Source organism: Plecotus auritus, assembly GCF_963455305.1.
Source record: "Plecotus auritus genome assembly, chromosome: 2".
Taxonomy (NCBI): Eukaryota; Metazoa; Chordata; class Mammalia; order Chiroptera; family Vespertilionidae; genus Plecotus; species Plecotus auritus.
The window spans coordinates 5,604,370-5,630,796 of NC_137771.1; the positions used below are offsets into that span (position 1 = coordinate 5,604,370).

At 45.7% G+C, this 26,427-nt stretch overlaps 1 protein-coding gene across 3 annotated transcripts in view; it reads left to right on the forward strand.

Moving 5' to 3' along the window:
* UBE4B (ubiquitination factor E4B) overlaps window positions 1-26,427 on the forward strand; it is a 98,318-nt gene that overhangs the window by 16,618 nt on the left and 55,273 nt on the right. For 2 of the 3 annotated variants that reach the window (XM_080658480.1, XM_080658478.1), the window contains exons 2-3: window positions 16,515-16,701; window positions 24,895-25,030. In XM_080658480.1, coding sequence (XP_080514606.1) covers window positions 16,515-16,701; window positions 24,895-25,030 — 323 coding nt within the window. Of the gene's footprint in view, window positions 1-16,514; window positions 16,702-24,894; window positions 25,031-26,427 lie in introns of those variants that run through there. The other variant, XM_080658479.1, reaches the window with a different exon arrangement.

A 26,427-nucleotide genomic window follows, 5' to 3' on the forward strand; every position in this document is an offset into this window, starting at 1 on the left:
AACATCGATGAGAGAGAAACATCGATCAGCTGCCTCCTGCACACCTCCTACTGGGGATGTGCCTGCAACCCAGGTACATGCCCTTGACCGGAATCAAACCTGGGACCTTTCAGTCCACAGGTGACGCTCTATCCACCGAGCCAAACAAGTCAGGGCCAATGTTTGTTTTTAAATTGCCAGTGCGTGTCATATGTACCGGCTGGTCAGTCGGACGGTCGGATGGACGGAAGGTCAGTTGGTCACTTAGCCTTTTAAAAAATAGTTAATTGTCATGCTCAGGGTATTGAGAGATAAGAACATTCAGAACAAAGCAGACAATAAATATTTTTTGAAGGAAGATGAAGGAAAGAGTTAAAAATGCTAAAAAAAATTTTTTTTAAAAAGCCCTTTTCTTGCTGTATGCAGATCCACCAGAGGACTGACACTTCGGCTTCAGCAGTAATTTTTAAAGATGTTAGCCCAGGCTGCACAGGGAAACAATGCATAGCCCCTTTGAGCTTGGAACGTCAGTTGTGCAGAGCAGAGCTGTGGTGTCACTTAGGCTTTTTGTTTTAGGTTTGTGCTTGGTGACCATTAATTGATTCATTAACCTTTTACTTTTTTTTTTTTTTAAATATATTTTATTGATTTTTTACAGAGAGGAAGGGAGAGGGATAGAGAGCTAGAAACATCGATGAGAGAGAAACATCGATCAGCTGCCTCCTGCACACCTCCCACTGGGGATGTGCCCGCAACCAAGGTACATGCCCTTGACCGGAATTGAACCCAGGACCTTTCAGTCCGCAGGCTGACGCTCTATCCACTGAGCCAAACCGGTTTCGGCAACCTTTTACTTTTACATAACGAATCTTTTACCTATGATACAGAACAGGCATCATTTCCCTGGATTTCATCAACAGAAGTGTCACTTTTTTCCCCCCTTAAGGACGACTTGGGGCCGTTGGGTGGTCATCTGTAAGGGCTTTTGTTTGCTCGTTCACTTTTACTTTGTACAGATGGCCTCATACTCCAAAAGTTTGGTGATTTCTGATCTAGGGAATTGTGAATAAAGTAGGCTTTTGCCTTGAGATGTTGTGATTAGAATGGCAATTACGTAATTGTTTCATGTGCATTAGAAATTATGTGAAGGGACACGAAAGATGGGGGAAAACAGAAGTTTAAGTATCATCTCCATTTTCATTTATGCATGATTTGCACTAATAATAATATCCATTGTAATTTAAATTGTAATTTAAAATGCCCAAAGGGAATTATTGCATGTGCCCTTTTTCAAACTGTTTTTAAAACTCCGTTTAAAAAAATTGTGGTAAAATACATATAATATAAATATATACCTCCTTTAAAGAGCAGGAGATATTGAAGTGAATAGGAAATAGATTGTTTTCTTTTAAACATTACTGAGCTCTATATAGATGGATGAATGATGGGGTTGGGTGGGTAGAAGGAAGGAATGAGAGGTGGATGGATGGATGGATGGGTGAATGAATGGATGGATATAGATGGGGGGATGGATGGATAGATATGGATGGGTGGGTGGATGGATGGATGGATGGATATGGATGGGTGGGTGGGTGGATGGATATGGATGGGTGGGTGGGTGGATGGATGGATGGATATGGATGGGTGGGTGGGTGGGTGGATGGATGGATGGATATGGATGGGTGGGTGGGTGGATGGATATGGATGGGTGGGTGGGTGGGTGGATGGATGGATGGATATGGATGGGTGGGTGGGTGGGTGGGTGGATGGATGGATGGATATGGATGGGTGGGTGGGTGGATGGATGGATGGATATGGATGGGTGGGTGGGTGGATGGATATGGGTGGGTGGATGGATGGATGGATGGATGGATATGGATGGGTGGGTGGATGGATGGATGGGTGGATGGATGGATGGATGGATGTGGATGGGTGGGTGGATGGATGGATGGATGGATATGGATGGGTGGGTGGGTGGATGGATGGATGGATATGGATGGGTGGGTGGGTGGATGGATATGGATGGGTGGGTGGGTGGATGGATGGATGGATATGGATGGGTGGGTGGGTGGATGGATATGGATGGGTGGGTGGGTGGGTGGATGGATGGATGGATATGGATGGGTGGGTGGGTGGATGGATGGATGGATGGATATGGATGGGTGGGTGGGTGGGTGGATGGGTGGATGGATGGATGGATGGATGGATGTGGATGGGTGGGTGGATGGATGGATGGATGGGTATGGATGGGTGGGTGGGTGGATGGATGGATCTGGATGGATGGATGGATGGATGGATGGGTATGGATGGGTGGGTGGATGGATGGATGGGTATGGATGGGTGGGTGGATGGATGGATGGGTATGGATGGGTGGGTGGATGGATGGATGGATGTGGATGGGTGGATGGATGGATATGGATGGGTGGGTGGATGGATGGATGGATATGGATGGATGGGTGGGTGGATGGATGGTATGGATGGGTGGGTGGGTGGATGGATGGGTATGGATGGGTGGGTGGATGGATGGATGGATGTGGATGGGTGGGTGGATGGATGGATGGGTATGGATGGGTGGGTGGATGGGTGGATGGATGGGTATGGATGGGTGGGTGGATGGATGGATGGATGTGGATGGGTGGGTGGATGGATGGATGGATGGATGTGGATGGGTGGGTGGATGGATGGATGGATATGGATGGATGGATGGATGGGTGGGTGGATGGATGGATAGATATGGGTGGGTGGATGGATGGATGGGTGGGTGGATAGATATGGGTGGGTGGATGGATGGATGGATGTGGATGGGTGGGTGGATGGATGGATGGGTGGGTGGATAGATATGGGTGGGTGGATGGATGGATGGATATGGATGGGTGGGTGGATGGATGGATGGATGGATGGATATAGATGGGTGGATGGATGGATATGGATGGGTGGGTGGATGGATGGATGGATGTGGATGGATAGATATGGATGGATGGATGGATGGATGGATGGATAGATATGGATGGGTGGATGGATGGATAGATATGGATGGGTGGGTGGATGGATGGATGGGTATGGATGGGTGGGTGGATGGATGGATGGATGTGGATGGGTGTGTAACCTCCCTGTGAAGGGAGTGCCCCCGAGTGCCTCCTTTGTGTCTCTTCTGTTCCACTGTGTCTCGTGCAGACCTCATCATGCTGCATTTTAATTGTTGATTTTCTTCTGTGTCTTTTCCCATTGGATCTGGAACTGCTTGAGGGTGGGGATTATGACTCACATGTTGTCCTATCTTTAGTGCCTGCTACGGTGCCTGGTGCAAAGTAGACACTTAATAACCCAAGAAAGGACTGCATTTGCGGGGCCAGACTATGTTCATGAAGTGTCTTTTTTTTTTTTCTCCTTTTATTTACTGGTCCTTTATATATCTTGAACCAGAAAATGGAAACGTTCTTTATTTTAATATCCACACTCATCAAAGAGGGAGTTCACTACTGCTCGAATGTTGTTAGAGTGTGACTATAATATCTGCAATGCTAACATGCTGTACATAAATTCATTTATTCGTAACTAATAATGGACAGGCGCTGTGCCATCAGGGGAGTAAGGTTGCCTCTATTTGCCAGTCACTGCACCTCAGAAGGGATTTTCTGCTGCAAGATCACTGGGGTATGGTTAAGGTCGTGCACTCCCCGGTGAGACTGACTACGTTTGCATCTATTCCGTAGCCGAGTTCAGTTTCCTCCTGTATAAAACGGGAAAATAAACGTATACGTCTCTTTGGGTTATTAGCTGTGTTTAGATATGTGTGAGCCCCTTAGGACAGCAGCTGGCACCTGACAAGGCTAGGTCATGCTACTCACCACATCCTTCTGCCTTGGGCTACCCAGCAGCCGGAGTAGTTGTCAGTGACCACCCAGGGCAGCTGTAGTATCGAAACGCTGCGTTTGCTTCCTCTTGGCAGGCGAGTTGGCGATGGGATTGCACTGAGAAGTAAGGAGACGTTTACTTGTGTTCAGGTCAGACCTCTGAAGGAGAATTTAAGTCATCCTTGCTGTAATGTCAGGATTGAAGGAAGAAGCATTCTTCCACATCCGGGGCCTCTTTTATCTAGGATGGCAGTGGTAGACGGAGGTTAATATATTTTCAAAATGGGAGGCAGTTTAGGCAGCAGGACTTTGGGAGCTTTTAAATGAAAATTAATTTAAAATGACAACTTTTTAAAAGGTGACTGCTGGTGGATTTTAGATTGCAGAGCTGTGGTGTTCAGATTTGAATGCATTTGTTTTGGGATGTATTTTGGGCTTACATACAGGCATATTGTGAAATTGTCACAGCATTTTGTAAGTTTTAGATATGGCCAGTTATTAAAAAAAATGAAACCACAATAATAATTGAAATAGGAGCTCTCTCTAGAAGAAGACCATTCCAACGAGTAAATATTGGAAAGCGTTTTTCTTTGTTGGGATTTAATTTTTTAGTAGAAAAGTAAGATGCTTTGGTAGAATGACTGTTTACTAACTTGAAAACAATGCTTTTTGGATTTATTTCCCCCCCACCAAGTGCTAAAAACAAGAGGACCAGCTTGGCCCATCCTGTCTTAGGTTCTGTCTCGCGTCACCACAGTGTCCCTTGCTGTGTTTTTTTTTTAAATTAATTTATTTATTGTTTAAGGTATTACAAATAGTAGTACATATGTCTTCCCCCGCCCTATCGACCTCCCCCCGCCTTATCCTACCCCCCTCCCGCACTTACCTCATCCCCCCCCCCCCAGTGCCTTGTGTCTATTGGTTGTGCTTATATGCATGCATACAAGTCCTTCTGTCTTGAATCTATTTTTAGTTAATCAGGAATGTGCGGGTAGGACATGCTACATTAGGATTGAACAGTTCTGGGGAAAGCCCTGTCTTAATGTCATTTGCGAAGTAAGAACTGAAATAGCCAAGACAAGAAAACTTTAGAAATGAGATTTCATTATTAGTATATTTGGGTTGACTTGTGGTTTAGGACACAAGTTGAGGAATTGGAAGTTCCTTTTTTTATGCTTTTGGTGTTTTCTCTCTGTGACATCGGGGGAAACAAACTTTTTTAAAAAAGTACTTTTGCTTAACTTAAAAGACACTATATCAGTCTTATGCTTACTGTAAAAAAGCAGAGTAAGCACAGAGGAAAATGTTTAATAATATTTGGTATGTTGGGGCTATTCTTAGTTTGTGTCCCATATGTTCTGTTTGTGATAAAATTGGACGATTAAAGTCTCCTCATAGTTCAGTTAATTTGACAGGCCTTTATACCTGCAGCTGCTCAGAGCCATTCTCTCGGGAGCCTCCTGTCCAGATGTTCCCAGGGTCCTCAGGTTGCTGATCCAGTTCAGAGTCACCACCCTCGTAGAAAGTGGTCAGTCCCCTGAAGGGCGTCGCTGCTGTGGGCAGCCCCGAGCACCGCCCCGTCATGGCTGTTCTTCTCGTAACAGTAGGACCTACCAGTTCATGTGTCGCATGGACCTGCCTCTGTCCCTTACTGCATTTCTCCATCTCCCTTGACAGTCAACAGGCTATTTCACAAAGTCTGATCTTCATTCTTTTTTTTTTTAATATATTTTATTGATATTTTGCAGAGAGGAAGGGAGAGGGATAGAGAGCTAGAAACATCGATGAGAGAGAAACATCGATCAGCTGCCTCCTGCACACCTCCCACTGGGGATGTGCCCGCAACCAAGGTACATGCCCTTGACCGGAATCGAACCTGGGACCTTTCAGTCCACAGGCGACGCTCTATCCACCGAGCCAAACAAGTCAGGGCCAATGTTTGTTTTTAAATTGCCAGTGCGCGTCATATGTACCGGCTGGTCAGTCGGACGGTCGGATGGACGGAAGGTCAGTTGGTCACTTAGCCTTTTAAAAAATAGATAATTGTCATGCTCAGGGTATTGAGAGATAACAACATTCAGAACAAAGCAGACAATAAATATATATATATATATTTTTAAACATATTTTATTGATTTTTTACAGAGAGGAAGGGAGAGGGATAGATAGCTAGAAACATCGATGAGAGAGAAACATCGACCAGCTGCCTCCTGCACACCCCCTACTGGGGATGTGCCCGCAACCAAGGTACATGCCCTTGACCGGAATCGAACCCGGGACCTCTCAGTCCGAAGGCCGACGCTCTATCCACTGAGCCAAACCAGTCAGGGCCAATAAATATTTTTTGAAGCAAGATGAAGGAAAGAGTTAAAAATGCTAAAAAAGTTTTTTTTAAAAAAGCCCTTTTCTTACTGTATGCAGATTCACCAGAGGAATTGATACTTTGGTTTCAGCAGTAATTTTTTTTTTTAATTTTGTTTTATTAAGGTATTATATGTGTACATATCTTACCATTGCCCCCCCACCCCACTCTCATACATGCCCTCACCCCCCAATGTTTTGCATCCATTGGTTACTCTTATATGCATGCATATAAGTCCTTCAGTTGATCTCTTAATTCCCCCACCTCTCCCTAACCTTCCCGCTGTAATTTGACAGTCTGTTTGATGCTTTATCAGCAGTAATTTTTAAAGATGTTAAAACCAGGCTGCACAGGGAAACAATGCATAGCCCCTTTGAGCTTGGAACGTCCGTTGTGCAGAGCAGAGCTGTGGTGTCCCTTAAGGCTTTTTGTTTTAGGTTTGTGCTTGGTGACCATTAATTGATTAATCAACCTTTTACTTTTACATAACGAATCTTTCACCTATGATACAGAATAGGCATCATTTCCCTGGATTTCATCAACAGAAGTGTCACTTTTTCCCCCCCTTAAGGACGACTTGGTGCCCTTGGGTGGTCATGTATAAGGGCTTTTGTGTGCTCGTTCACTTTTACTTTGTACAGATGGCCTCATACTCCAAAAGTTTGGTGATTTCTGATCTAGGGAATTGTGAATAAAGTAGGCTTTTGCCTTGAGATGTTGTGATTAGAATGGCAATTATGTAATTGTTTCATGTGCATTAGAAATTATGTGAAGGGACACGAAAGATGGGGGAAAACAGAAGTTTAAGTATCATCTCCATTTTCATTTATGCATGATTTGCACTAATAATAATATCCATTGTAATTTAAATTGTAATTTAAAATGCCCAAAGGGAATTATTGCATGTGCCCTTTTTCAAACTGTTTTTAAAACTCCGTTTAAAAAAATTGTGGTAAAATACATATAATATAAATATATACCTCCTTTAAAGAGCAGGAGATATTGAAGTGAATAGGAAATAGACTGTTTTCTTTTAAACCTTACTGAGCTCTATATAGATGGATGAATGATGGGGTTGGGTGGGTAGAAGGAAGGAATGAGAGGTGGATGGATAGATGGGTGAATGAATGGATGGATATAGATGGGGGATTGGATGAATAGATATGGATGGGTGGGTGGATGGATGGATGGATATGGATGGGTGGGTGGGTGGGTGGATGGATGGATGGATGGATGGATGGATATGGATGGGTGGGTGGGTGGATGGATGGATGGATGTGGATGGGTGGGTGGATGGATGGATAGATATGGATGGGTGGGTGGATGGATGGATGGGTATGGATGGGTGGATGGATGGATGTGGATGGATAGATATGGATGGGTGGGTGGATGGATGGATAGATATGGATGGGTGGGTGGATGGATGGATGGATATGGATGGGTGGATGGATGGATGTGGATGGATGGATGTGGATGGGTGGGTGGATGGATGGATAGATATGGATGGGTGGATGGATGGATGGATGGATAGATATGGATGGGTGGATGGATGGATGTGGATGGGTGGGTGGATGGATGGATGGGTATGGATGGGTGGGTGGATGGATGGATGGATGTGGATGGGTGGGTGGATGGATGGATGGATGGGTATGGATGGGTGGATGGATATGGATGGATGGGTATGGATGGGTGGGTGGATGGATGGATGGATGTGGATGGGTGGGTGGATGGATGGATGGATGTGGATGGGTGGGTGGATGGATGGATGGATGTGGATGGGTGGGTGGATGGATGGATGGATGTGGATGGGTGGGTGGATGGATGGATGGATGTGGATGGGTGGGTGGATGGATGGATGGATGTGGATGGGTGGGTGGATGGATGGATAGATATGGATGGGTGGGTGGATGGATGGATGGGTATGGATGGGTGGATGGATGGATGTGGATGGATAGATATGGATGGGTGGGTGGATGGATGGATAGATATGGATGGGTGGGTGGATGGATGGATGGATATGGATGGGTGGATGGATGGATGTGGATGGATGGATGTGGATGGGTGGGTGGATGGATGGATAGATATGGATGGGTGGATGGATGGATGGATGGATAGATATGGATGGGTGGATGGATGGATGTGGATGGGTGGGTGGATGGATGGATGGGTATGGATGGGTGGGTGGATGGATGGATGGATGTGGATGGGTGGGTGGATGGATGGATGGGTATGGATGGGTGGATGGATATGGATGGATGGGTATGGATGGGTGGGTGGATGGATGGATGGATGTGGATGGGTGGGTGGATGGATGGATGGATGTGGATGGGTGGGTGGATGGATGGATAGATATGGATGGGTGGGTGGATGGATGGATGGATGTGGATGGGTGGGTGGATGGATGGATGGATGTGGATGGGTGGGTGGATGGATGGATGGATGTGGATGGGTGGGTGGATGGATGGATGGATGTGGATGGGTGGGTGGATGGATGGATGGATGTGGATGGGTGGATGGATGGATGTGGATGGATGGATATGGATGGGTGGGTGGGTGGATGGATGTGGATGGATGGATATGGATGGATATAGATGGATGGGTGGATGGATGTGGATGGATGGATGTGGATGGGTGGGTGGATGGATGGATGGATGTGGATGGGTGTGTAACCTCCCTGTGAAGCAATAACACATGCCCCTGAGTGCCTCCTTTGTGTCTTTTCTGTTCCACTGTGTCTCGTGCAGACCTCATCATGCTGCATTTTAATTGTTGATTTTCTTCTGTGTCTTTTCCCATTGGATCTGGAACTGCTTGAGGGTGGGGATTATGACTCACGTGTTGTCCTATCTTTAGTGCCTGCCACGGTGCCTGGTGCAAAGTAGACACTTAATAAACCAAGAAAGGACTGCATTTGCGGGGCCAGACTATGTTCATGAAGTGTCTTTTTTTTTTTTCCTTTTATTTACTGGTCCTTTATATATCTTGAACCAGAAAATGGGAACGTTCTTTATTTTAATATACACTCTCATCAAAGAGGGAGTTCACCACTGCTCGAATGTTGTTAGAGGGTGACTATAATATCTGCAATACTAACATGCTATACATAAATTCATTTATTCATAACTAATAATGGACAGGCGCTGTGCCATCAGGGGAGTAAGGTTGCCTCTATTTGCCAGTCACTGCACCTCAGAAGGGATTTTCTGCTGCAAGATCACTGGGGTATGGTTAAGGTCGAGCACTCCCCGGTGAGACTGACTACGTTCGCATCTATTCTGTAGCTGAGTTCAGTTTCCTCCTGTATAAAACGGGAAAATAAACGTATACACGTCTTTGGGTTATTAACTGTGTTTATAAACGTGTGAGCCCCTTAGGACAGCAGCTGGCACCTGACAAGGCTAGGTCATGCTACTCACCACATCCTTCTGCCTTGGGCTACCCAGCAGCCGCAGTAGTTGTCAGTGACCACCCAGGGCAGCTGTAGTATCGAAACGCTGCGTTAGCTTCCTCTTGGCAGGCGAGTTGGCGATGGGATTGCACTGAGAAGTAAGGAGACGTTTACTTGTGTTCAGGTCAGACCTCTGAAGGAGAATTTAAGTCATCCTTGCTGTAATGTCAGGATTGAAGGAAGAAGCATTCTTCCACATCCGGGGCCTCTTTTACCTAGGATGGCAGTGGTAGACGGAGGTTAATATATTTTCAAAATGGGAGGCAGTTTAGGCAGCAGGACTTTTGGAGCTTTTAAATGAAAATTAATTTAAAATGACAACTTTTTAAAAGGTGACTGCTGGTGGATTTTAGATTGCAGAGCTGTGGTGGTCAGATTTGAATGCATTTGTTTTGGGATGTATTTTGGGCTTACATACAGGCATATTGTGAAATTGTCACAGCATTTTGTAAGTTTTAGATGTGGCCAGTTATTAAAAAAAATGAAACCACAATAATAATTGAAATAGGAGCTCTCTCTAGAAGAAGACCATTCCAACGAGTAAATATTGGAAAGCGTTTTTCTTTGTTGGGATTTAATTTTTTAGTAGAAAAGTAAGATGCTTTGGTAGAATGACTGTTTACTAACTTGAAAACAATGCTTTTTGGATTTATTTCCCTCCCACCAAGTGCTAAAAACAAGAGGACCAGCTTGGCCCATCCTGTCTTAGGTTCTGCCTCGCATCACCACAGTGTCCCTTGCTGTGTTTTTTTTTTAATTAATTTATTTATTGTTTAAGGTATTACAAATAGTAGTACATATGTCTCTTCCCCCCCCCCCATCAACCTCCCCCCACCCATGTCTCTTCCCCCCGCCATCAACCTCCCCCCGCCCATGTCTCTTCCCCCCCCCATTAACCTCCCCCCGCCCTCCCCTCCCCCCTGGCACTTGCCCTCACCCCCCCCCCCCCCAGTGCCTTGTGTCTATTGGTTGTGCTTATATGCATGCATACAAGTCCTTCTGTCTTGAATCTATTTTTAGTTAATCAGGAATGTGCGGGTAGGACATGCTACATTAGGATTGAACAGTTCTGGGGAAAGCCCTGTCTTAATGTCATTTGCGAAGTAAGAACTGAAATAGCCAAGACAAGAAAACTTTAGAAATGAGATTTCATTATTAGTATATTTGGGTTGACTTGTGGTTTAGGACACAAGTTGAGGAATTGGAAGTTCCTTTTTTTATGCTTTTGGTGTTTTCTCTCTGTGACATCGGGGGAAACAAACTTTTTTAAAAAAGTACTTTTGCTTAACTTAAAAGACACTATATCAGTCTTATGCTTACTGTAAAAAAGCAGAGTAAGCACAGAGGAAAATGTTTAATAATATTTGGTATGTTGGGGCTATTCTTAGTTTGTGTCCCATATGTTCTGTTTGTGATAAAATTGGACGATTAAAGTCTCCTCATAGTTCAGTTAATTTGACAGGCCTTTATACCTGCAGCTGCTCAGAGCCATTCTCTCGGGAGCCTCCTGTCCAGATGTTCCCAGGGTCCTCAGGTTGCTGATCCAGTTCAGAGTCACCACCCTCGTAGAAAGTGGTCAGTCCCCTGAAGGGCGTCGCTGCTGTGGGCAGCCCCGAGCACCGCCCCGTCATGGCTGTTCTTCTCGTAACAGTAGGACCTACCAGTTCATGTGTCGCATGGACCTGCCTCTGTCCCTTACTGCATTTCTCCATCTCCCTTGACAGTCCACAGGCTATTTCACAAAGTCTGATCTTCATTCTTTTTTTTTTAAATATATTTTATTGATATTTTGCAGAGAGGAAGGGAGAGGGATAGAGAGCTAGAAACATCGATGAGAGAGAAACATCGATCAGCTGCCTCCTGCACACCTCCCACTGGGGATGTGCCCGCAACCAAGGTACATGCCCTTGACCGGAATCGAACCCGGGACCCTTCAGTTCGCAGGCCGACGCTCTATCCACTGAGCCAAACCAGTTTCGGCTGATCTTCATTCTTTTTTAAAGCCTGTGCTTGTAGAGTGGTGGGGGCAGGGGTTGGGAAATACCAGCACCATGGAGATCTTGCTTCTCGGAAAACTTCCTTTTCTTCCTTCAAGCCCGCATTGCAGTGAGCCAGGACGTTCATTCTATGTTGATGTCACTGAGAACATCTGAAGCTAACATCTCAGGCTGAACTTGGCACCCAGCGTTAAAGTGACTTCATGTTTTACCAAAAGGTGATAGTGTTATCCAGTAAACTTGATGTGCGATGCATTTTCTAGACGTTTTCATGTCTTCTTTCATTCATGCAGCAGATATTTAAAGAGCACCTACTATGTGCACTGCACTCTTCTGGGCACGGATGGGACATCAGAACAAAACTGAGAAAAGTCGCCCTAACCGGTTTGGCTCAGTGGATAGAGCGTCGGCCTGCGGACTGAAGGGTCCCGGGTTCGATTCCGGTCAAGGGCATGTACCTTGGTTGCGGGCACATCCCCAGGGGGGGTTTGCAGGAGGCAGCTGATCGATGTTTCTCTCTCATCGATGTTTCTAACTCTCTATCCCTCTCCCTTCCTCTCTGTAAAAAATCAATAAAATATATTTTAAAAAAACAAAAAACTGAGAGAAGCCCTTGTCTTAAGAGACTTACTGTAGCGGGTGGTGAGTAAGTAGTACACAAAGAGCGTCACAAATGTAGGGGAGCCGTGAAGGTGGGAGCCGTGAGGCAGAGAACAGGGCCAGGGTGGTGGCTTTCTCAGGGCTGGAGGGAGGCTCCGTTTTCATCCCCAGGGACAGATGCGGAACTGAAGCACAAAGGTTAAGCGGCTTATCTTGAAACTACCTCGGTGGTAGGTAGTGAAGGTTGAATTTGACTTTGAAGTCAAGCATGAGCTAAATTTAACCGCCTCTAAGGTACTGAAACTTAATTCTTAGCAAATTTCCAAATGCTGGTTTTCATGAAAATTTATAGTCTCTCTCCACCAGACGTTCTGTTGTGTTGGTGTGTATACCCGGACACGTTTTAAAATATTAAAATACTGCCCTAATTTCAGAATGTATCCCAAATTGACCATGCACCACGATCTTCACAGCCACCGCCCTAATCCAAGCCATCACCCATCCTCTCCTAGACAGCTGCGGTAGCCGCCCCAGTATCTCTGCCTGCACCTGTGCTCCCCCCGTTTATTCTCCATCGCAGCCAAAACAAACATGTGAAAACGTAAGCAAATCACTTTCCGTTCAGAGCCCTTCGGTGGCTTCCCGGAGCCGGCGCTCCCACAGGCCTCCGAGGCCCCTCTCATCTCTGAGCTTGTCTTCTGCCCATTTTGCTCTAACCACACTGGTCTTCCTGACCTTGAACATGCCATGCACAGTCCCACCGCACTCCCCACATACCATCTCCTCCTTCAGGGGTTTCCAGACGCCCCTGTACCAGAGAGGCCTTCCGTGTGCTTGATGTAGAGATTGTGGCTGTTCCTCCCTACTTTATTTTTCGCTGATGGTGCTCAGGACCACCTGGCGCCATTTCCGTTCATTCGGCTGTTGTCCTTCGGCCTCTAGAACCTGAGCTCCGTGGGAGCGGAACTGCTTCGGTTGCTGTGGTGCTCGGAGATGTCTGCTGAACGTGTACTGAAGAGGAGTCAGTCCTGGAAGACGAAGCACTGCCCGGGTTTTTTTTGTTTTTTGTTTTTTATTTTTTTAATTTTTTTAAAATATATTTTTTATTGATATTTTACAGAGAGGAAGGGAGAGGGATAAAGAGTTAGAAACATCGATGAGAGAGAAACATCGATCAGCTGCCTCCTGCACACCCCCTACTGGGGATGTGCCCGCAACCAAGGTACATGCCCTTGACCAGAATCGAACCTGGGACCCTTCAGTCCGCAGGCCGACGCTCTATCCACTGAGCCAAACCGGTTTTGGCTACTGCCTGGGTTTTGAATACTCAGTTAACGCTCTCGTGTGTGGTTTCGGTCCTTTGCCCCCCTCAACTCCGTGTGTTAATTTCTCCCGCTGTTCTGTATGTACAGAGCTGTTATGTGCCTGGCACTGTGCCCAAAGCTGGGGATACAGCAGGAGCAAGGTAGGCATGGTTTTCTCACGGAGCTTCCATTCCACTAGGGCAGTGGTCGGCAAACTGCGGCTCGCGAGCCACATGCGGCTCTTTGGCCCCTTGAGTGTGGCTCTTCCACAAAATACCAGGGCCTGGGCGAGTCTATTTTGAAGAAGTGGCGTTAGAAGAAGTTTAAGTTTAAAAAATTTGGCTCTCAAAAGAAATTCCAATCGTTGTACTGTTGATATTTGGCTCTGTTGACTAATGAGTTTGCCGACCACTGCACTAGGGAAACAGTAAGACAGTGAGTAAGAAAGATAAGTATTTGCAGTCCATGAGGAGTGTGCGAAGGACGGGAACAGAGGCCCGTGACACCAAATGAGGGTGGCACGGAGGCCTGTGCTAGAGGCCATGGCGGGGGAAGTCCTGCAGGTGACTTTCAAGCTGAGACTGGAAGGAGGAGGAAGAACCGGCCATGCCGAGAACGAGAGAAAGTGCTCCTAGGCCAGAGGACTAGCAAGCGGCCCGAGATCAGATAGAGTTTGCGATGATCCAGTAAATGTCAGAGGGCCCGCGTGGCTGCCGCCTGCGTGGAGGCCGTGTGCCCGGGAGGCGGCGCGGGCTCTGGAGGACTGTCCACTGTTAGCCCAGGCGCAGCGCAGGGCCACTGCAGGTGGGCGCGGGGAGAGTGACCTGTGTCTCTGAAGAATTCCTGTGATTGCTGTGTGGACAGGGGATGGGAGGAGGGACCAGGACATCATGCTTTCTTGTCACTTAGGGTTTTATTCTGTACTTAGATTTTTAAAATCTCCCTGGCCCTTGGCAACCACCATTTTGCTTTCTGTCTCTGTGAACTCAGCTAGTCTGGGCACCTCCTGTGGAAGCACACAGCATTTGTCTTTCTGTGCCTGGCTTCTGTCACATACGTATCCTCCAAGTTCCCCATGTCGTAGTGTACGTCAGAATGTCCTTCCTTTTTAAAAAATATGTTTTATTGATTTTTTACAGAGAGGAAGGGAGAGGGATAGAGAGCTAGAAACATTGATGAGAGAGAAACATCCATCAGCTGCCTCCTGCACACCCCTCACTGGGGTTGTGCCCGCGACCAAGGTACATGCCCTTGACCGGAATCAAACCTGGGACCCTTCAGTCCACAGGCCAACGCTCTATCCACTGAGCCAAACTGGTTAGGGTAGAATTTCCTTCCTTTTTGAGGCTAAATAATATTGCATTGTATGGACACCACATTTTATTTATCCATTTATCTGTTGATGGACACTCGGGCTGCTTCCACCTCATGGCTGTTGGGAATAGTGCTGTTGTGAACACAGATGAACAAATACCCATTCGAGTCCCTACTTTCATTTTTCATAGAAGTTCATGGTTAGCTGTCTTGCAGCAGGGACACACGGAGGGCTTCTGAGCATGGGGTCAGGAGTCAGGATGCCGTGACTGTCTGAACAGTGCAAGGAGCAGATTTCCTACAATGTTACAATGACAGATAGCCTCTTCGTTCAGATGAGGTCCCTCCCTGATAACGTTTGTCATCATGTAATGTGTCTCCTTCTTATTCCTAATGGAAAGAGTGTGTGAGCAGCCTGCTTGCATTGCTTCTCGGAGGCCTGCTTAGAGCCAGAAGCCTTGTCCTTGTCTTGCGTCCTCGGGGCCTGGGACAGCAGGTGGTCAGGTCAGTGAGGGTGTATTGACTGGTTAGGAATTTAATGACTCTCAACATGGGGGAAGCGGTTCTTTGATCCACTGGGATTTCATGGACATATTGTAATATCTTCATAACTCTGGGGTATTAGTATAAGGAAGAAGTTGTAGATTACATTTTTATTGAAATTAAGAAAAACGAATCATTCTGCTCTTGAACGTGATAAGTAAAATTTGTGTCTTAGTGTAACTTTTGTTACTTTCAGTCATGATTTGAGCGATTGTAATGGCCATGTTATATAGGTTTATTAAAATAACAAGCTTTAGTGTGTTTAAAAGTGTGGTGTGCTAATTGTAAATTCACAAAATCAGTCAAGAAAGTGTGGTAAATAGATGAGTAAGGCGAGTAAGACGCAGTTTTATTTATTTGTGTGTGTGTGTGTGTGTGTGTGTGTGTGTGTGAAAATGTGTTTATTCTACCTTCACATCTAATTTAACATTTGGTTTGGGGTAGAATTTAGGAATTAAAATTTTAAAAAATCTTTTTATTGATTTCAGAGAGAAAGGGGGAGATAGAAACATCAGTGATGAGGCAGAAGCATACATCTGCTGCCTCCTGTACGCCCCACTCTGGGGATGGAACTTGCAACCCAGGCATGTGCCCTGACCAGGAATCGAACTGTGGCCTTCTGGTTCATAGGTCAATGCTCAACCACTGAGCCATGCCGGCCGGGTGGAATTAAAATAATTTTTAAGCTGCAGTTTTTAAAAAGTGAGGTGGTAGCTTGCAGAAATACTGGTACACTGAGTTAATACTTTCCTCTAATGCAGGGGTGGGCAAACTTTTTGACTCGAGGGCCACAATGGGTTCTTAAACTGGACCGGAGGGCCGGAACAAAAGCATGGATGGAGTGTTTGTGTGAACTAATATAAATTCAAAGTAAAGGAGCGGAGGGGAGAGCAAGAGAACCCTCCGCTCTTTCGGCTCCGCGGGCCGGATAGAACAGCCGAACGGGCCGGATTCGGCCCGCGGGCCGTAGTTTGCCCACAGCTGCTGGGTACTTTATTCTCAAGGCATATTTAGTCGTCCAGCTCTGGTGTGGTTACTGATAACGCTGCTGTTCCTCTCCAGCAGACCAGTGTTCCTGCTGTTTACTCACATATGCCCTTTTCCCCCCGCATAGATCCGGCGGAGGCGCCTGGCTCGACTTGCTGGTGGACAGACCTCCCAACCGACCACCCCGCTCACCTCTCCCCAGAGGGAGAACCCTCCGGGGCCCCCTATAGCGGCATCAGCCCCTGGCCCCTCCCAGAGTCTTGGTCTCAATGTCCACAACATGACCCCAGCTACCTCCCCAATAGGTGCATCAGGTAAGCCTCTCTTCAGACCTGGGTGTGTTTAGCATTCTAATCATAGCTTTTTATTAGCTTATAGTTTTGACATTTCCACAACAGGGTACAATAAATTGGACAGCAACTTTTTTAAATCCTGCAAGCCATAGTTTAGAATTTGAGATTATTACAGCATGCTTTGTTAATGTCTACTCATTTTGATAGTGATCTGTTAAAACTAACTGTTTTCCTTTCCATAACTTAACGTTTTTTTCCAAACAGGGTCAGGTCTTATCTTTAATGGCAAAGTGATTAAGACTATATTTGGTTCTGCTGATTTGATGAGTTTGGTTAATGCTTTTAAGATAAAATCATCTGAAAGTATGAGATTGAAATAATGGTCAAAGTAATAAGCCTCTAATTATGAATTTCCTTGTTTACATTGGCATAGAATGCTTTCTCTGAATTTTCAGGCCATAAAAGTTTGTTTGGTATGATGTTTTAGGGCTATCTTATTGACAATTACTTAGCTAACAAAAGGTTTATTTCCTTTTTATTTTTATTTTTTGTAATATATTTTTATTGATTTCAGAGAGGAAGGGAGAGGAGAGGGAGATAGAAACATCAATAATAAGAGTCATTGATCAGCTGCCTCCTGCATACCCCCTACTTGCGTTTGAGCCTGCAGCCCGGGCATATGCCCTTGACTGGAATCAAATCCGGGACCCTTCAGTCCTCAGGCTGACGCTCTGTCCACTGAGCCAAACCGGCTAGGGCAAGGTTTATTTCTTTATAATTAGTAAGTTCATGGTTGATATCTAGGAGTATCTTTGTTGGGAAACGATGATAGTGACTCATACTGAATATTTGAAAATATCTGTCCTTTCTCTAAATGAACATTTCTATCAAACATAATCATTACCAGTGTAGTAATTATTATAATTATTTAGGGTCTTAATTATGAGAAAACAGGTGCTAAGAGATCAGTATTGATTATCATCTCATCTAATAATTGAACATTCAGTTTTTAGTTCTGTAGTCATTGAATGCACTCGGCCTTAGTCCCCTCTGAATAACCTGTCTTATCTAGGTTGACGAGACAATTAAAAGTGTTTAACAGCCCTAGCTGGTTTGGCTCAGTGGATAGAGTGTCAGCCTGTGGACGGAATAGTCTGGGTTCAATTCTAGTCAAGGGCACATGCCCGGGTTGCAGGCTCTATCCCCAGTAGGGGGCAATCAGGAGGCAGCTGATCAATAATTCTCCCTTATCATTGATGTTTCTGTCTCTCTCCCTCTCCCTTCCTCTCTGAAATCAATAAAAATATATTTTAAAATAAATAAAATAGAAGTATTTTACAGGGTTTCTGTTGTAGACGTCATTGTAGGCTCCTCCTTATGTAAAAATAAATGCTTATCCGTCATTAGAGAAGTGAGAACAGTTCAGGCCAAATCATCCGTTAGTAGTAACAGTGCCTTTGTGAAATGTCTCCTCTGTACGCTCCGGAAGCCGTGCTGGGCCTCTGGTAGAGGAAGGGTTCGGGATTCCGGTTGTATTTCATCTTTTCCTTGGAGATAGCGCGCCTTGTCTCACCATGGTTGCCATCCCTCCTCCCCCAGTCCTGTTCCCTCCCCACGCCCTTCCCCCCTGGAATGCTAGAAACTGTCCAGGGAGAGCTGATTTGATGGGGAGTCCCATTGCATCAGGGAAGGTCAGGCAGGAGACCCAGAACTCCGTGCTCCTGGCAAGCCCCTCGGCACTCCTGGGCGCAGCACGCTGTCTGTTTGGGACCAGCGGCACTCACCCCAGCATGCCCCTGTGCAGCGAACAAAGCGGAGAAAAGCCCTGAACCGTGCTGCCTGTCTCATTTCAAATTCATGACCGCAAACCCAGGTGGACCCTAACAGAGGCAGGCAGTTACACCATACTAGAGGCCCGATGCATGAAGCTCGGGCAAGGGGCTCGGTCCTCGCAGCCATGCTGCCTCGGCCCAATAGCGGCCCATCGCAGCCCTGCAGCCCCGCCCACTGGTCCTTCTGGAAGGTCCTCCAGAAGGTAGTTCACCGTCCGATCTAATTAGCATATTATTATAATATAGGATTTCCTGGTTTCCTTTCCCACTCTGCTCATTATTCCTCACCTTCTGCAGTCTGCAGCCTCATTCTCCATGCGCACTCTTAGCTGATGGCCCGCCTTCCTATTCGTGAAGAAAACATGAGGCAGGAAGGACCTCCCGAAGGGCGTGCACTGCCCTCCCTCGTTGTCGGCCTAAGCTAGGTCCCCGCTCCTCCACCTGCTCAGAGCCCTTGCTCCAGCAGTCCCATTTCTCCTGCTTTGTCAGGTCTTCCAGCTCAAGTGAAAAACGTTTATTTATTTATTTTTAATATATTTTATTGATTTTTTACAGAGAGGAAGGGAGAGGGATAGAGAGTTAGAAACATCAGTGAGAGAAACATCGATCAGCTGCCTCTTGCACACCTCCTACTGGGGATGTGCCCGCAACCAAGGTACATGCCCTTGACCGGAATCGAACCTGGGACCCTTCAGTCCGCAGGCCCACACTCTATCCACTGAGCCAAACCGGTTAGGGCAAATGTTTATTTTTTAATGGCCATTTACATTCTGTTCCTTCTCCCATGCTGGGAATAAATGAAAAGGAACTCTTACCCCGGCCAGCTGGCTCGGTTGGTTGGCGTGTCATTCCTTACACCGAAAGGTTGCAGGTTCGATTCCACGTGAGGACACATACCTACGTTGCAGGTTTGGTTCCCTGTTGGGTGGTGTTTCTCTCTCCCTTCTTCTCTTTAAAGGTCAATGAACATATCCTCTGGGAGGATTAAAAAAAAGCCGGGGTGGGGGGAACTCCTGATCTCATTTCCCCTGCGGGCTTCCACCCACATCTCTGCACCCATTCACATCAGAACTTCGGGGACGAGTTGCCCGTGCTCACTCTCCCCCCTCTGCCCTCACACCCTCTGCTGAATCGATCCCCTCAGATGAGGCCTCGTGGTCCCGAGTCACCGTCTGAGCTGACCTGTCAGCTTCACTGCGCCTGGCTTTAGCCCTTTTTTCCTTGAAATGCTTTCCTCTCTTCTCTTCTAGAACAGCGGTCGCCAACCGGTGGTCTGTGGACCACTGGTGTTCCGGGAGGTCCGAAGGGTTGGCGACGGCTGTTCCAGGCCACCAGAGCCCTGGTTCCCTCCTGCCTCTGTTCTTCTTGGTTCTGTGGATGGCTCTTCATTTCTCTGCCTTCTGAACGTCAGCGTGCCCAGGACTCAACAGTTAAGCTCTCATCCTCTCCTGTGTTTGTTCACTTCCTGATTGGTCTGGCTTCTTGGCTTCACTGTCTCTAATCTGGTGACTCCTAAGCTTGTCTCTCCGGCCCAGACCTGTTCCTTGAGCCTCAGACTCAAACATCATCCAGTGCGCATCTCACCGTTAACCCGTCCACAGTCAAGCTCCTGGTGCTTCCTCACATGTCATCCTCCCCCAGGACCCTGTCCCAATAAATGACAACTTTTTTTCCTACTTGCTTAAGCCTAAGCATTATCTCCTCTGTTTACCTCATATTCTAGTTGCGGGTCGTGAGAACTCTCTCTGTAAAGGGCCAGGTAGTAAATAACTTTGGCTTTGAAGACTGTGCGGTCTCTGCCACAGCTGTTCTTCTCCACCCTGTGGCACAAATGCAAGCACAGACAGTATGTAAATGAAGGAGCGTGGCTGTGTTCCAATAAAGCTTTATTCAGAGGCTCAGGTGTGGCCCGCGGACTAGCTTCCTGGCCCCTATTCTAGGTCCATCAGCAAAATAGAACCTGACCAGATTCTCACACCTCACCTCACCTGTCCTGCTGCCACCCAGGTCCCAGGCACCTGCACGGCCTGCCTGAATGCTGGGGGGCCTCCTCACTGGTCTCGCCAGGCCCTCCCCGGCCTCAGTGTGGAGCCAGTGAGTCCTTCTAAAGCATGGGTCCTCAAACTTTTCAAACAGGGGGCCAGTTCACTGTCCCTCAAACCATTGGAGGGCCGGACTATAGTTTAAAAAAAAAAACTATGAACAAATTCCTATGCACACTGTGGGCCCCGGACGAGTCGGCTGCTAAGCAGGACAGGCAGCGGCACCCGGCGGGCCGGATAAATGTCCTCGGCGGGCCACAGTTTGAGGACCCCTGTAATAAAGCATAAAAACCACGTCATACAACAGCAGCATCAGTTTCACAGCAAGCTCGTTCCGGTGCCCACACTCACGTACAGAAGACTAGGACAGCTCTTGGTTCTTGGCAGTGCCTCTGTGCTGTGAAGTCCTGTTTGTGTTTCTCACAGAGTCGCCATTATTTATAATCACATGCAGGTAGATACTATTGGCCATGTCCTTGGCAGATTGGAGAAACAAATTTGCATGAATTTATTAAATAAACAAGTTCAAACAGAACAAAACAGGAGACAAGCCCCTCATAAAAAGGTCGTGTCAGTTCAAAACCCTGCCCTGGCTCCCTGCCTTCCCCGAGTGAAAGTCAGTCCTCCCCGACCAGGGCTGCGTGTGGCCTGACCCTGCTGCTGCCCCGACCTCCTCTCTCACCGCTCTTCTTACTCCCTCTGCTCCGGCCATGCTGGATTCCCTGCTGTTCTGGAACATTCCAGGCATGATCCCTACTTGGGCCTTTGTATTTTCTGTTTCTGTGCCTAGAATGCTCATGCCCTGAAATGCACAGGCTTTTTTGTGAACTCTCCAGATGTTTATTGGTCACTTTCTCAATAACACCTTCTTTGGCCGCCCTGTCTAAACCACAACCTCTATCCACACCGATCGTTTTTCTTGGGCGGATGTGGCACATGGACTACCTGCATGTCCTGTGTTCTCTGCCTTCCTCCTAGAGGGAAGCTCCATGGGCCGCAGGCTCTGCCCCCAGTGCCGTTAACAGTGCCCAGCACATGATGGGCACCGAATAAAAGATCTGCTGAATTAATCAATCACAAGAGAAAATGATCAAAATGACGTAAGCATGTGTAGCTTAAAGAAATCTCAAGCCTGGCCGGTGTGGCTCAGCGGTTGAGGACACACGCCCAGGTTGTGGGCTTGATCCCCAGGGGGCATGTGCAGGAGGCAGCTGATCAGTGATTCTCTCTCATCATTGATGTTTCTATCTCTCTTTCCTTCTCCTTTCCTCTACCTCTAAAAACAATTGAAAAAACATTTTAAAAAAAATGTCAAGAGGATAAAATAGTGTGTGTGTGTGTGTGTGTGTGTGTGTGTGAGAAATACTGGAACAGAGCTAGTGTTACAGTGTAACTCTGGGCATTTGGTTTGGTTTATACCCGAAAGGGAATATCATTCAGGAAATACTTCAATGCTAGGAGCAAAATCTTACAAAAATAAAAGCCTATTAAAAATAAAATCTAGCCTTCCCACACAGAATGCATAATTTACCTTTAACAAGACCCTAGTAGTCATAGCAGTTTGGGAAGCTGCCATTTTGAAAGTTGTAATTCATATTTTATTAAGCAGACATGGCTCTCTCTGTTCTTGGTTATACACGCCCTCATTCTTTAAATTGTTGGTATGTAGAGATTGTACTCATGTTCTAAAAGAGGATCAGAGGTTTTGCCTGTGTTTTAATTAGTTAACGTCTGGTTTTATGGACGTGAAGGGAGGGCTATCTATGCCTTAAAGCTTGGCCTCCTGATAGTGATTTCTCCAGTTAGGGGTGGGAGCGGGTGAAGACAGACGCGTGTGTGTGTGTGGTCTGAGAACAAAGCAGTATTTTGTACAAGTGCTTTGATTGGTTTTTACTCATGATATTGAATTCATATTGATTCTAAATAAAGTCAGACCATCTGATTTTTAAGTTTCAGAAAGGAGTGGGGTCATGTGGTTGTACAGATGGACGAACTAGTAAACATAATTAATTCTGGGAGAATTGCCCCACTTGACCCAGAATGTGAGGCTCACATGGAGAGTTCAGGAAAAAGAGGATGCAGATGATCTCCTGGATGTCTTATAGAAACACTAGAGGCCTGGTGCAGGAGATTCGTACACAGGTAGGGTCCCTAGGCCTGGCCGGCAATCAGAGCCTTCCTTCCCCTGGCTGCCAGCCCGGGCCTTCCTTCTGCACCGCCCCCTGGTGGTCAGCACATGTCATAGTGAGCAGTCGAACTCCCAGTCAGTCGAACTCCTGAGGGGACAATTTGCATATTAGCCTTTTATTATATAGGATTGGAATGCAGTCCATTAGCCTGGGTGGAATACTCTGGCACTGTATTGCTATGGGCTTTTGTGCACAGAGTGTAGCTATAGTATGTGATATTACAAATACAGGTTTTCAGACCGTGTACTGTAATGATCAGTTTATTCTAAGGCCTGGTTTTATCAGGTAGGCTTTTTAAATCTGCTGGACTGCTATCCCATAAAAATTGTTGAACTATATTATTGATTCATTTTTATTAAAAAATTGTCAGACCTTTCATTGTGATAGGTAAACTAATGTTCTCCTAAGGACATTATTGGTGCTCTATTATCTAGTCCTTCAATAAATACTTTGCATTACACTTCTTGAATTAATGAATTTACAGTTTTGCTGTCTTCCACAAGCTTCTCAGAATTCTCACTACATTAGATGTTTTCCATTTTCCCTTGAGTCTACTTAGGAACACTGACAATTTCGTTTCTCTTTTCCTTCATGAGTCCTGCAGAAGTTGTAATAAACAGGTATATGTTAATACCTGCCATCAGGAGTAGATAAACGTTTTGTAATGTTCTTCAGTGAAGAGACATTAAAGGGTGGCAACTTTACTTTCTTGGAATGCTGGGATGGTTAAAATGTTATCCACTTGGTAGTTGTTTCAGCTACAACTGGTAACTCAAGTTGTTTTGTTGTTGTTGTTTTTGAAAAAATGTAAGTCTCATTTTCCTTTCACCACAATAGGTATATGCAGGGTGTCCCAAAAATGTATATACACGTTGAATTCCACTATTAATCCCAATGGGTTACATCTGAAAAGAAAGAAACATCAGTTGGTGTCAGCTGTTAAACTGTGTATACATTTTTTAGAACACCCTGTATTTTGTATTTTTTATACCCTATATTTTTATTTTTTTAAAAATAGATTTTATTGATTTTTCACAGAGAGGAAGGGAGAGGGATAGAGAGTCAAAAACATCGATGAGAGAGAAACATTGACCAGCTGCCTCCTGCACACCCCCTACTGGGGATGTGCCCGCAACCAAGGTACATGCCCTTGACCAGAATCGAACCGGGGACCCTTGAGTCCGCAGGCCGACGCTCTATCCACTGAGCCAAACCGGACACGGCTACCCTATATTTTTAAAAGTACTTGTAGATGTCTGGATATTCATAGAGTTAAAGTACTTTTTAAAATTCTATGAAAACCTGGTTTTAAAGACATCGATGAGGAATCTGTCCCCGTGCACATGCTGCGGTTCACTCCCCTGGAAGCTCTGTGAGGGCAAGGACGGGGTCACTTATCCTTTTTACCCCGCTGCCCCTCAGTCAGTGCACTGACCATATTTAGCATTAGCTTAGATGGGTCTGTTTGCGTGCTTTCAACATTTTCTACATTTATTACAGATTTGAAAGAATTTTGCAATGAACACCTATATACCCACCATCTGTATTCTTCCATTAACATTTTAGTATATTTGCTTTATCACACCTCTCCATCTGCATGTCTCTATATCCCTTCATTAATGTACCTTATTTTTGGTACATTTCAAGGATTTTCCTGGCCTGTGATGGAGGCTAGTTTGTATTGCAGGATCATAGTTTAAGTTGGTGAAACAGAAGGTGATGAGGAATCAGTTTTAGATATTAGATATAGCTCTGTTACTGACCTCATACGATGTATATTTATAAGTTATGACTAATTGTTAATGTTCCTATGATTTTAATACTACCTTTGCATTTAGTGTAATCTTCTGTCGGAAACTAGAGGCCCGATGCACAAAATACATGCAAGGGGCTTGGCCCTCGCAGCCCCGGCAGCTGCCTCGGCCCTGACAGCCACCTGCTCTGGCTCCATCCGGAAGGTCATCCACATGGTCGTTCTGCTGTTGGGCCATTCTGTTGATTTGCATATTACGCTTTTATTATTATAGATTCTTCGATTGCTGACTGTCAAAATGGTATGAATACCAATTGTGTATACTTACTGTTGTCATTACAAATGGTTTTACTGTTATTTCCCGTGAGACTTAATCGTTCATGTCTTTTTCTGACTAGGAGTAGCCCATCGAAGCCAGAGCAGTGAAGGAGTCAGCTCTCTCAGCAGCTCGCCCTCCAATAGCCTTGAAACGCAGTCGCAGTCTCTCTCACGTTCCCAGAGCATGGATATTGATGGTGTCTCTTGTGAGAAAAGGTAAAGTGAGCCGATTTCCCAATGAAGTGTGTTTATGGAAAGAGAAAGATCCATTCAATTCAGTCTCTAGTCTTTAGTCTCAGATGCCAGCCCAGAGATCCATGCCAGCCCATAGCAAATTAGAGCTAAATTTATTAAACTTAATGGTCTTTGTATTATTCCGAAGTGTTCTTTACACCTTTTTATGTTTTTGGTGTTGAAATGTCTTTTGTGAAATAATGGTGTAGATGGTGAGAAATGTTTTTAGTTTTTTAATGTCTGTATAAACACAAAGTTGGCATCATCTGTCAGTCCCTAAATATTTCTTGGAAATTTTACTGATCAGTGAAAAGTTAAAATGTGGATGGAGCTCAGTAAGTGGACTGATCCAACTGAGCCACGCTGTCTGAGAGCTCTGTAAGGTCAGGGCTCCCTGTGCTGTAAGTGCGCCATGACCAGGTGGTAGAGTGGCTGAGGCGTTGATTTCTTTATTCCTTGGGCCAGCCAGACACCCACCCCAACTCCCAGACCCATTTCCAGTGCCCTCATCTGCCCCCTCTGTTTATGTCAGTAGGCCAGACAAATACTGTATTCTCTGTGTGTTATGATATGAAAAAGGATGAGACGTACTAGAATAGAGCTTCAGTAGTTGGGTGGGGTTGGGCGTGAGGAACCAGATCAGAGATCACACACATTGGGTAAGAATTCAGGAAGGTCGGCACTTTCAGGGAAAATGTCAAGTTGACCCCACAGAGTAAAAACAATTTTGTTCTTATTACCTTTGCTTTGAATACATGAATTTCCTTTTTTTAAATATATTTTTATTGATTTCAGAGAGGAAGGGAGAGGGAGAGAGAGACACATCAATGATGAAAGAGAATTATTGATTGGCTGCCTCCTGCATGCCCTCCACTGGTTTGGAAGCCATTATCAAAAAATAAATGGCTGAAATGTAAAATAATATTGAATGTTAATTGCAAATGAAAAAAAAAAAAGATAAATGGCTGAGAATTTCTCTAGAGTTGATAAATGATAAGAATCTCCAGATTCAGGAAGCCCAGCAACTCACAAACAGGTTAAACAAAAAGCAAATTCTATCTAGACATCTCTTAGTAAAATTGCAGAATACCAAAGACCAAGACCTATAAGTAGTCAGAGAGAGATTATCTACAAAAGAACAACTGTTGCCGAAACCGGTTTGGCTCAGTGGATAGAGCGTCGGCCTGTGGACTGAAGGGTCCCGGGTTCGATTCCGGTCAAGGGCACGTACCTTGGTTGCGGGCATATCCCCAGTGGGGGGTGTGCAGGAGGCAGCTGATCGATGTTTCTCTCTCATCGATGTTTCTAGCTCTCTATCCCTCTCCCTTCCTCTCTGTAAAATATCAATAAAAATATATTTAAAAAAAAAAAAAAAAGAA